This window comes from Necator americanus, chromosome V (genome assembly GCF_031761385.1).
Source record: "Necator americanus strain Aroian chromosome V, whole genome shotgun sequence".
NCBI classification, from domain to species: Eukaryota; Metazoa; Nematoda; class Chromadorea; order Rhabditida; family Ancylostomatidae; genus Necator; species Necator americanus.
The window spans coordinates 8,007,893-8,020,980 of NC_087375.1; the positions used below are offsets into that span (position 1 = coordinate 8,007,893).

The 13,088-nt window shown below is 40.8% G+C and overlaps 1 protein-coding gene across 1 annotated transcript; it reads left to right on the top strand.

The window, feature by feature from the left end:
- Positions 1 to 236: 236 nt before the first annotated feature.
- Positions 237 to 12,965, top strand: RB195_013261 (uncharacterized protein; the record flags this gene model as incomplete). The annotated part of the gene is made up of 15 exons (XM_064202993.1): positions 237 to 286; positions 3,289 to 3,362; positions 4,458 to 4,543; positions 4,626 to 4,753; positions 5,497 to 5,649; positions 5,804 to 5,909; positions 6,127 to 6,267; positions 8,773 to 8,880; positions 9,002 to 9,077; positions 9,554 to 9,641; positions 10,323 to 10,386; positions 11,902 to 12,015; positions 12,079 to 12,173; positions 12,302 to 12,452; positions 12,879 to 12,965. The coding sequence occupies 15 exons, from the start codon at positions 237 to 239 to the stop codon at positions 12,963 to 12,965; spliced, it is 1,521 nt and encodes a 506-aa protein (XP_064058874.1).
- Between the last annotated feature and the right edge of the window lie 123 nt (positions 12,966 to 13,088).

Here is a 13,088-nt window from a genome sequence, read left to right on the forward strand (position 1 = left end):
TTGAACCATTCCTATTTATAAACTATTCAATTTTTCACTAATTCGCACATTTTCATCCCCTTTTCGTCCTCTCACCTCTTCCCCGCCAGATAACCTCGAGTTAACCAGAAGTTACGTTTGGGTTGGTTCCGAGATCCGCTTGATTACTGCGTCTTCACTAAATTTTTGTCAGAAAAAACAACTGATCTGCCAAAGCGACAATGTTATTCTCAAGATCCTAGAAAGGATAATAGTTTATGGTATGGTTTAGTTTGAAGTTCGTTTTGTCGACTAACATGGATACTCGGTTAGTCACTATGAATTATTTACGTATTTCATTTCATCAGACTAAATTAGACAGAATCTGGAATCTGCCCAAAATAGCAACAAAACCCTGTATCTAATAAAATTGTTCTAATTGGAGAAGTGAACCCCAGCGAAAAATGTGTCTTGGCTAGATATATTTTAATCCAGCAATCAATCGATAGTCCATCCGTGAACGACTCCATCGAATGGGATGCTAGACATGTTACCGTTCGGGTTTTAACACTGCAAATAACTCTGGAATAGACGGTTGGGGCCCACGGGAAAGTGTCGTTGCACCGAGTTTGTGTCAGCAAGCCAAACAAGTGATATTGGATTGCAGAAAAGAGTCCCCATTTGTTTCGTTCCAATCGTATTTAACTTCCCAAGAACAGATATCTTGATTACGGGATCATAAGTAAATTTTGGTTCATTTTCGAGAGAAATTGCTGTTGTTTGACTGTAGAACGATAATATACAATCACATAAATATAGCCGGGTCGAAACGACATGAAGGACGGTGCATTTACATACACTCTCGAAACGGCGCTTTGAAGGCAGCGGTTGGAACCGATGATGGACCATCGCAAACTGCAGCGATGGGTGGTGCCGGCAAGGGTTTCAATGCGCTCCTAGCCGCTACGCTCCACCGAAGCGCCTCGAGAGAAACAGAGTACGCAATTACGTACGTGCTTCATATCGTTTTTACTCTACTATACTATACTTTATTTGTCGTTGGTATACAAACAGACCGTTTGAATTTTTTTAAAAAAAGTGTTCAGACTTCATTTGCTTTTGGTGTAAGTTCGAATGCGGATGTTCTGAGTACTGCTGAATGTGCAAACTTAGATTGAAAGTAAATGCTCTCAGTCGTCCAGACATTTAAGCGCAAACTGTTGCTGCAGGTGTCTGGAAAAGACTCCCCCGTTTTGTCATTGGTGACTAAACCGTGACTGGAGTGTCATCTTTTGAAGCGTATCCTGATGCAGTTTCAAGAATTTTCCCAGTATATTGCACGCTTATGGTTAATCCTCTATTAAATAGAGGATAAGATGGGAGACTGGTAAAGGATAAAGGATAAGATCCCTCACGTATTCTACTTGGGATGCACCAACGGTCTTTTAGTGGGATTTCGTAATCGTTCAGGTTTTGGAACTCACATTCACATACATTATGGCTTGTGGGGCCCAGCCGATGATCAAGTCAGGGTTCTTATCCACTCAGACAAGTGTGGTACCAATTTATCGACTCAGGAGGAATGAAATGTTTGGTTTGACACTAGGGCGGTTTCGAACCATCGATCAACTGTGCAGCCACAGCGTACCTCCTTCGGAATGTGTCACACCCTCCCCAAACCCATGGGAAACTGATATAGTGATTACAAATGGGGTTCTTCAGTCCTGCAGCGAAGAGAACGACACTCCAGAGTTTTAGCGACATTGTGGAGACCACATATTTCTACAAGCAAACAGTCCTTTCCAAAAATTGAAGATAGAAAAACAAATCACAAGATGATCTTCCATTTGTTTGGTGGTTGGGAATATGCATAAATAGAAGACAAAGGTAAAAAAACCCAGCGCACAAAACAAATACACATTTGGAAACTTTTGATCATTTTTTATCATTCATAGAACATGGAAACTAATGAAAGAAGGTGTGCGCTAAAATTAATGTCGGTTTATATTCTCGGATTGTTATTGCACTGCGTTTTGATAAAGCACCTAAGGCGGTGAGGAACAGCATTGGTTGCGCTGGTCTCCTCTACGATTCAACCTGTTATTGGTACAACGGTGGGAACTTGCAACAATGCGATTAGCGGTAAGTTGGAGAGCTCCTGCTGCTTATTTGAGTTACATAAGTAGGATTGGGACGGATGGTGCGCGTCTATAAATTGGTACCAGACCTGTATGAGAGGATAAATAACACTGATTTGATACATTGGCTAGCTACCGCAAGTCATTTTAAAGTCGAGACCCACTTTCGTAAATCTTAAACGATTCTGAATTGCAGTGAAGGCGGGGCGCATCCCAAGCGGATTGACCAACCTCAAATATTTTATTATTTATCCTTTAAATAGGATTGCGGATGTTGGGTCGAGATGGGATTGCTCGCATGCTATCGCGTAACAAATTGCATCGTATAGGAACCGGTGCACTTCCCACGCTAGGACATCACAAAGCAACTGAAAAGTGCGACTTTCAATGAACCTCGGCATAGTTGAATGTTGTATTGATTTTGATAAGTTGTACACAAAGTTGTTAAATAATTGATAAAGCAATAAGCCAATAAAATTATTTAATAACCTTGTGTACAGCTTATCGAAATCAATATGACTTTCCACGCTGTTTCTTATATCTTTCTCTAGACTGCCAGGAAGGATTGAGGGTATTCCGCGTCTTATACTTCTGTTCCTATCTATTCATGGAGAGACAAGAAAATTCCGAGATATAGTGATCAAAGAATTTTTCCTTTCCATTAATTTTACCGCGCTCTTGAGGCGCTTAAAAGGTATTGCAGTGCAATTTCACACGCTCTTGCAGAAGTGTGCAATTCTTCAAATTTTATCTGGAAGTATGAAAAATCAAGGATTTTAATTTGCCCAAAATTATGGAAAAGAGACTGTGATTGTATTTCTTCGTAACCAAATATGCAATTGTGTTAAAAAAGGAAGAGATTTCTTCCCGATATAATCCACGTGAATGGATATTTAAATAATAATTGCATATTTGTTGCATGGTATATGTGTTCGAACGGAGATTGATCATAAGATATTAGAGAATAAAAAAAGAATGAAAATATTCTTTTCTCCCCTTTTCTCAAGCTAAGACGATTCCCCACAGATAAAGTCAGTTGGACGAAAATATTTCGGAACTGTGAAATATCATTCTCGAGAAATATTTGGTTTACTCATGTAAACGTTTTCTTCTTGAGTTTTATGACAAGATGATTTTTTTTCGTCGTCGCAATTTCCTCCATTTTTCATTTTTAATTTCATTATATTTGCAGAATATTTGCGAATCGATCTCTTCGCTTGGACAAGATAAAGTGTGTAGGATTTGATATGGACGCCACGCTAGCAAGTTTGTAGTTCTATTTGATAAAAAAAAAGAAGAAGAAGAGAATGCTCGACTATTACGGAGAACCTTGAAATGAGTTACAGTGGAGATAATTGAAATATATCCTGAACGGCAGCGTGTCACGAAACTGACGACGTTGGACTCTCTGTGGACAAATTCCGAGTTCAGGGTGTAGACTGATGGTATGAGCATGGCAAACTTCCCTAGTCGTCCTGAAAATCGTCGTGAGAGCCACCTCAGTTTCTAAAACGTTAGGACGCTTCACTATTGTGAATGTTCCGGTTCCTTACGCGGCCTATTTCTTGGTTCTCCTTGAATAGGCTGCTGAGGAGACTTTATTGATTTTTGCACGCTCGTCTGTGGACGCGGGGCAACTCGATTTCTACTGCAGCTTTTCAGAACGATTAGGTTGAAATGAGCGGAGCCACGTTCCCTAAACTCAATATTTTCCCAATGGTTCCTCAACGAAGTCAGTTTAGTGATACACTGCTTTTAATGAGAAACCCACATAAATTTTTCCGTCCCATGCTTCGATGTTGAAGCTGGACCTTGAAGGCAGCATATCACGAATGTGAGGTGGTGCGGATTTCAGGTGGAGTATTCGTATACGGCATAGTAAGTTATGGAAAGGGGGGTGATTCCGTCCATTTCTTCCCAATTGGCGTAAAAAACGGCCCGGGAAGATGCGGCGCGTGCACAAGGCTGGCGCGCTCCAATCGAACTCCTTGTGGAAAAAAGGGCGCCGGAACGCTTGAAGTCTTCTATCTTCCGGGCCGTTTTCTACGGCAATTAGGAAGAAATGGACGGAGTCACCCTTCCCTCAATAATCTACAATCCCGTGTACGAATACTCCTCCGGAAATCCGTACCACTCCAGATTCGTGGGGTGATGTCTTTAAAATCGAAATCTCAACTAGATCACATCTGAGGAGTTGAAACCTGATAAAACTATCCGACTTGGAAATCGAGCAGCGTCAATGTGTTTTAGTTTGTGTTTCCTTTTGATACTCTCGTAACTAGAGCGGTTCCCACACTCTTTAAATCTCTCATTGGATGTGATCCGCATGCTGTAGCTAACGCACTGAAGGCGTTATTTTAGTATACAATTCACCAATCTCTGAAGAAGTGGCATTTGATTTGGCAATTAAAAGACTCGTAGATATTGGATATCCAGCAGAAATCGAAGTATGTGTAGATAACTACCCTTAGTTAACTGCAGTTGAGTAAAGTACTAATTAGTTTCTGAATAATCTACAAAAATTTATAGACCGCCAAATACAGAAAAGAGTTTACTGTTCGTAATGCATGGTTTGACAAACGTCTTGGAATTCTTTTAAAAACAGATGAACACTATAACATCCTCAACGCATTTCGAGGATTCAACAAATTGCGAAGGTATGTCGACGTAACAGAGATTTCAGACGGTATTCCCTCAGCACCTACTCCATGCTTTACCATGATTAAAGGCAGCATACCACGAATCTGAGGTGGTGCGGATTTCAGGTGGAGTATCCGTATACGGGGTCATAGATTATGGAGACGGGGCTAGCTCCACTCATCCCTCCCTGCATCACTGCAGACAGCCGCCTCCAGAATGCTGTTTTGTACGACGCCATCTGTTGCAACGCTCGCGCCGCCTCTGCCCTGCGATTCGTCGAAAATCAATTCGCACTGCCCCGATAGGCAGTAAGGGACGCTACGCGTGCAAGGGTGGCGCGCTGCAATAGAAGGCATCGTACAAAACAACATTCAGGGGCCGGTTGCTTGCAGTGATTCAGGAAGAGATGAGCGGAACCACCCTGGTCTCCATATTCTACGACTCCGTATACGGATACTCCACCTGAAATCCGTACCACCCCAGATTCGTGGTATGCTGCCTTTAAGCTGCTGAGAAGACCTCACTGATTTTTATTCTTTCGCTTGACGAGCCGTCATAAGGTGCCTCGTATTGGAACCGCACAACCGACCGACCGCCAAGTCCGTTTCCCATGCCGTTCCTCAGAACATTTAGTGGGATTAAGAACGCGATCACGCTTATACTCATAATTTACACTACCTAATTCTATCGCTCCTTGGGAGATCCCAACATCGTCAATTTCGTGGCATGCTGCCTTTAATTTAATATGTGTCTATTGCAGAAAGGAAATAAGGAAATACTATCCGAATAAACATATTGCACTGGAAGAGACAAGAATCTTTGTGTTGAATACGGTTTTTAATGTCCCTGAAACGTTACTGCTTGCTACAGTTGTCGATTATTTTGAAAAACAGTGCGGATCGGAATATACAAGGTATGATTGAAATTTGCTGTGAATATGCTCTCTACTATCGCAATTAAAATAGGAAGAAAAATAAAATATTTAAAAAAATAATAAAGCAGATTGAGACTGTTAGTCAATGTAAGAATTAAAAAGCATTAAAATCTACTATCATGTAAACATTTAGATTAGCTAGTGGGATAGGATACAAGAGAAAAGACAAACAACAAATCGTCTTCTACTCAACTATATTTGAAGACTGTAGAAGTACAATCGACTGGATTCATATGCAGGTATAAGCGCTAATACTTATGTTTCTTTGGGTCACCGCGATAAATCCATTGCAGCTCGCAAATTTCTCATGATCAACACTTTTATATCTAATCCACCATGGAAATAACCTAGATTTCGATCTTGATGGGTCGCTAACTAACATTGGTGTTACTTTAGCGAAATACAATCACTATGTAAAAAATGTCGATTGAAAAGAAAAAAAAAACGAGTTTTTAGGGGAGTTTCAAGGATGTCATCACTTCGAATTTGTCGAAATTCGTCGCAAAAGATGATCGCGCCATAGCAATGTTGCAGAAATTAGCACATTCTGGGAAGAAATTGTTCTTACTCACTAACTCGGACTGGAGGTACACAGATGTGAGTATCTTCATCGAGAACAATGTTTTCGTGTTTGTCATTCAATCGAGGTACAATAGGGTCAAAACGACGTGAAGCACGGTGCAGTTGCGTAAGCGGCTGTGCTCGAAGCGACACAGTGAAGGTAGCGGTTGGAATCGAGGTGGGACTATCACGAACTGCAGCAATGAACGATGGTAGCAGTGGTCATCATTTGATCCTAATCGCTACGCTCCACCGCGCCGGCTCCAGCGCAACCGCTTACGCAACTTCACCGTACTCCATCCCGTATTGACCTTAATATATTTATTCGAAGTTGGTACCACATGGTTTATCATACATGATGGAGGCATGTGGTTTCTTCTATTCTGTACTTTCCCGTGCAGGACAAATATGGGTCCATCCACAGAGAGTGCACTCACGTGTGTATGTATTAGGTTAGCTGCTTGTTTCTTTAACGCACGCATACCCTTTACAAATTCGTTGTTTCTTAATCACACTTTCATGATCATCCGTCAAAGAATTCGTATCAGTATTCATCACTGAAATCCATCTCTTGGAAAGGATTAAAATTCTCAGAACCAGAAGCTTGGGCTGAGACCCAAAGGACAACTCAAATGCGGATTTGACGCCAGTGAAAGAAGTGACCATATCTGCTTCAGGGAGTGCTTAAGGGCCCGGCTAAAGCAGTGGTTTGGTGGTCCCAGGTGGGGGTAGGTTTTAAAATGGGGTAAATGGGTGACCAGTACGGAGTCTCAAGTTGGCAGTGAGGTGATCGAAGCGACATGCGGCGGCGCGTTTTTGTGGAGGAGGTGAACGTTGGCACGTCCCCGTCACCTTTCTCGGATTGGTGCGGCCAACTCGCGTAGCCGCCACGTGAAAATTTTGGCGTCGACCGTCCGCTTGTTGGGCGGCTTCCCTCTACAGCATTCTCCGGCTGTGTCTGCCACCTCGAGAGAGTCACTAGGCTGGTCGACTCTGATTATCATAGCGACACAGCTCTTCCATGACGTTATCGTGCAGGAACTCCGATCGGTGCGCTGGAAGCAGCAGTGACTAAAACCTGCTCGTCCGGTTGATCTCGGTCAGCACCGTGGGTCACCCATCTCCAGGAAACTTTTTGATAGTCTAGAGCATTTAACCGAACCTCAATGATCTGTTCAGCAACGTCGAGTTGTGTAGTCATCGCCCGCATCATTGGCATAATGGGCTTCTGGGAGCTCCCTATGGGACTACAGAAATCGTCGCCGATGCCGACACGCGGATGTTCTGAGTGTAGCAAGTCGGTGGAAGAGGAGCTTGCCCTGTTCAAGCGGTTGAACCAGTTGTTGACGGTAGCGTGAGTTCTCTCGCCCAACGCCTCCTCGATATTGGCGATGTATAGCGTTGCTGCACAAAAAGAAAAGAGAAAAGACAGAAAAAAGAAAAACATCACTTAAAGGCATCACCCCTATTATTTACTTTTTTGCTATTTTTTTACATGTTCGATTGGAGCGCGCCAGCCTTGTGCACGCGCCGCATCTTTCGGGCCGTTTTTACGGCAATTAGGAAGAAATGCACAGAATCACCTTCCTCTCCATAATCTACGACCTCGTATAGGCATAACCCACCTGAAACCTGCACCACCCCAAGGACGTGAGGTGGTGCCTTTGAATATAACGTCGACCCATTTGTATTGTAAAGGTGGCACGACAGAGACGCGGCGCTCTTGTACACTTTTAGTTAGGAAGCTTCTAAAACCAATCTGCCTTCATCTAAGTTCCATAAAAAGAATGTCCTAACTTTCAAACGTTAAATCTTTTCGAAGCTTAGGAAAAAATTATACCTAATACAGCCAATCTAATACATGAATACGTGTCTTAATGCCTACACAACTAGGTAAAATGATATCAAAAGTTCCCCCAGCACTTTATTCTCTTCACCCCTCTCTCCCTTTCAGTCTCTCTTTCTCTTTAATTTTCTTTTTCTCTTTGAATGCTTTTTGTGAACGCCTTTGTTATCATCGTAAACCCTTTTCTGAACTTACTATTTTTCTTTGTTTATCTACAAATTCCCTTTCCTATAATATTTTCGTGGGATTTTCTTTGAATACTCAGTACGAGAATTGTTTTGCTTAACGTAAAATGTTGCAATCCTTAAGAGATAAATATGAGACAAAGCAATTTTTTTTTTGAGATTTTTCAAAACTTTTTTTTAGAACTTTTTCAAGTGGTTCAACATGAGAAAAACACACATCTCATAATATTTCTTGTAGGACAGATGTATTTTCCAGAAAAACAAGGACCCATACATTCTTGTGATTCCCAAATGAGTTGATTCATGAAAATATTGAAAATATTCATGCAACTTTGCCATAGTTTCCAATTCCACACATACTGCGTAGAATTTTTTTAAAAAATAACAACACATAAAAACTTAGTACTTTTGATTGTTGCTCGATATAAAGTCATACTATTGAGAAGAAATGTGGTTGAGTAGAACAATTCGCATATTTCCCACCAATTTTTAATGAGTATCACTTTTTAGCTTTTAATGACCCATATTATGGATTCAAAATGGCGACAACTTTTCGACATCGTTATTGTTGATGGATGCAAACCAAAATGGTTTTTGAAAGATTGTGCTTTTAAAGAGGTCATTATTTTATTTTCTTCTTAAGATAAAAATAAATTCCAGTAGCACTTATGACTTATGACATCTCTTGAGAAGTTTATGTAGTGTAAATGTAACATTATCGTAAATAGGCTCGTTCCAGATGGATACCGTCACAGGACGAGTAAAGTTGGGAAGCCACAGTGGACCACTGGAAAAGAATAATGTTTATTGTAAAGGTAACACTAATATCAACTCATCGGAAAGCCAAACTATCTTGCATGGATTTATTTGGAGTCCATGAAACATTTTGATTGGTGATATTTGCCCGTAAGGGTCGAAAAAAGCAAGGGATAGAAAGCAACGAGTGAGGAGTAGACAAGGATTTAGAATGGGAAAATTTTTTTGGGAATTTTTCTCGGATTTTGAATGAATCTTTACCTTAGATCCCTATTTTATATTTGTTTTCCAAAGAATAGAGTCTGAGCTCTACTTTTCTCTAAGGAAAAAGGGTCCTATAGGGAAGGAAGAGGAGAACGGTGAGGATAGAGAAGAGAGAAAGGGAAACTAAGCAAAAGTGAGTCCGAATATATACGTAGATGTCGTAACGTTACCACATGGGAAGCTAAAGACTGAATTTCTCCCGAATGAAACGAGGCTTCGTATTTTCATACGATTTTATACCTGAATACTTTACGATTCTACTTTTATTTAGGATGTGCTACTGAGTTTATACAACGAATGGGTTTCGCTGGAAAAGATATCCTTTATGTTGGAGATCACATTTTTGGAGATGTTCTCAAGTGAGTAACGATCATTTTGTGTCAAGAAAGTTCAGAGACTAACACGGATGGTAGCGATGTGCCTGGTTGCTATGTCCCTCCTTCCTGGCACAAATCCGGATCATTCTCTTCTTCAAATATCACAGAGAAAATATGAGAAGAAAAAAAATCTGCTTTGTGCACTTTAACATTCTTGAAAGTGAAACATTAAGTTCCACTAATTATAATTAGTTCAAAATATGAGATTAAAAAATAAAAGTTGACATTTCTGGCGTTGATCAATCCTTATGGGGACGCGAGTACACATTCCATATCAATTCAGAATCGTTTGAAGTTTATGAAGGAGTGTTGGCCTACGCAATCACTTACGGGGATGATCCAATGAGTCAAGGAAATGTTTTTGTCCTCCCAGATAAGTCTAGTACCAATGGATCGACCCCGAAGGGATGAAAAGCTTGATTAAATGACTGTAGTACGGAGTCGAACCATCGACCGTCCACGGAAGGCCGAACCACTTGCCGACTGCACCACATCCATTCCGTGTCTGCAAATAACCATCCTTTCTGAGATAGTCCTATGCTCACAACCAATCATGTTGTATGTGAACCTCCTATATTTTAAGCCGCATAAAGCGAGGGGAATATTTCTGTATTGATAATACAGGAATTAATATTGGTGAAAATCAGCAATGTTTACACTCAGGTCAAAAAAAGTTGGTGGCTGGCGCACTCTACTCATCGTTCCAGAACTAGATACTGAAATGAAGGTAAATTAAATGTGTTTCTTAGAAAAAAATTAAAACAGATAACCTCTTCACTGTTCTGCCTCGAATTTTATGCTCTCGCCACTAGGAAAAGAAACACACTGAAGCACCTCGAAGCACCTTTTTTATATTCCTACCTTTGAACAATGCTTCGACTTTAGTTTCGTTTGTGATGAAAACTTTACATTTTTCTACCTGAACTCCTGAACTTACCTTTTTATCACCGATGAAAGCAATGCGTACGAAGAAAAAGAAGATGTAGAATGTGACGAGAATTTGCCCGATTTCAGATTTTTGGATTTTTGGATAATTTTTTTTTCAGATTTTTGGAGAGTTCAACGTTGTAAAGATGCGCAAGATGGTAGGTCCCGCGCATCGCGTTAAGTCCGTTAAAGGCATCATCCCACGAATCTGAGGTGGTGCAGATTTCAGGTGGAGTATTCTTATACGGGATAGTAGATTATGAAGAGGAGGGTGATTCCGTCCATTTCTTCCTAATTGCCGTAAAAAACGGCCCGGAAGATACGGCTTCATTCGTTTTGGCGCACCATTTTGTACAAGAGGTTCGATTGGAGCGCGCCAGTCTTGTGCGGCGCCGCATCTTCCGGGCCGTTTTTTACGGCAATTAGCAAGAAATGGACGGAATCACCTCCTTCTCCGTAGTCTCCCATCCCATATACGAATACTCCACCTGAAATCTGCACCACCTCAGATTCGTGGGGTGATGCCTTTAAGTCCCGAGGGTCTGACTGGTCCCTCCGATCGATGTGCCGATTGGTCCGTTACTTTCTCGGAGCTCTTTTCTCTTGTTTTTTTATGAAGAGTATTTTTTCTGAGTAATAATCTGAAAATGTTGTTGCGTAATCATACTAAGATCTTCTTTCGCTGTTTTGCTTTGGTTTTCATTCCGTTTCGATGTGGAGCTCTTAAGATTTTAGTTCCTACGGATGTAATGGATTAGTTTGTACAAATTTTTATTCAATTTCTCCATGTAATTGTGAGTGATTGATTAGCATTTTTCGCAATTGTAGTGGCAGCATCACGATGAAGTTCGAGAACAATCCATCTCCTCGGCGCTTGCGGTTGGGATCGAGGCAGAACCACTGCGCTTTGTCGTTTGTTCTTTTGACCCGACTATACAATTCTAAATGTTTAATGGCAACGAAAGGAGCCACTAAACTAGCGGAAAAAAAGAGTTTTGTGACGACTACGTCGATCGATAATGCTAATAATCCAAGATTACAAGAAAAGAAAAACGTGAACCTCCAAAATTTTAAAGTCGCGTAGCACCAAAATAAACGTTAACAGGAAATAGAGTTTTCAAAGACTGATTCTAAACATGCAAAAGTATAAAAAGAATGAAGGGTTACAAAAGAGCTCCTTGTTCCGAGGAGTTTGTCGGTGCAAACGTCTTATCGACCAAAGGGGAGAAGGCGGGGCAGCTAGCGGTTTTCCTTATTGGGTACGTAGCGTTTCAACTTGAAACAGCCCGTTTGACGTCAACCGTAGATGCTACAGGTGTGGTCTTCGCTGTCCAGAAAGTTCAACAGACTACTAGAGCTTAACAGTTCTCTTTCTTTCTCTGAATCTATGCATGGTGGAAACGGAAGAGATATTCTTAAACAGATTGCTGTGAGTTTTCACGTCTTCCCCACATAAAGTGTATTTTTGGATCATATGTAATAAAAATTGCAGAGAATTACGGATGATATGGAAGCAGAATTCGGAGCGATGGGATCGATGCTAAGATGTGGATGGAGACAAACGCATTTTGCAGCGCAGCTGAAAAAGTTATTTGTTTACTGATAAGTTTTTTGCTATCATCGTTTAACACAAATGTTAACGGAATTGGAACACACAGTGCTTACCAAATAAATTAACGTTTATTTCCAAATGAAAAGTAAACCCAACTTTTCAGGTACGCTGACTTGTACACATGCAATGTTTACAATCTCATCTATTACTCAGGCACGCACTACTTTAACTCTCCTGTTCTACTTTTACCTCACGAAGAGAAAATATTGTTGAATTCCGTGGAGGTTGAGGCCACCGGTGATGTATCCGAGAAGGTTTCTTTTCACATTATTAATTTTGTTAGAGCATTTTATTGCAAAAATAGACATTTAAGGCCTCTAAGCTTGTAGGGGAATTTTTAATAAGGTTTTTGGTCAAAGAAAAAAAGTAGATGTGAAAGCGTTGATCAAGGTTCCTAGGAGCATTTAATTCAATAATCTCAATTTTAAATGGTTGGGTCAATTCAATATGAAGCACGGTACAGTTGCGTAAGCAGTTGCGGTCGAAGAGACGCGGTGAAGCACAGCGATTAGGATTGAGAGAGCATTCCAGCTTGCAGCATTTTTGCTGCAGTTCGCGATGGTCCCACCTCGATTCCAACCGCTTTCTCTACTGCGCCACATCGAGCGCAACCGCTTACGCAACTGCAACGTGTTTCATATAACTCCATTATATATAACATATGAATGTTTTACTTTTAGAGATCTAGCGAAAAAGTAGTAGTAGAAGAAGAAGAAAAAGAAGAACCTCACCGTAAAACGCAATGCTGTAGTTGTTGTCCAGTTTGAATATAATACTCTTAGTCTATGACGAATTATTTGCTCTGCTATCTTGTAAAACAGAAGAGAATTTAATGCCTATCAGCTGTTATTACGTTAAATGCTCCAATAAAATTAACCAGCACCTTTTCA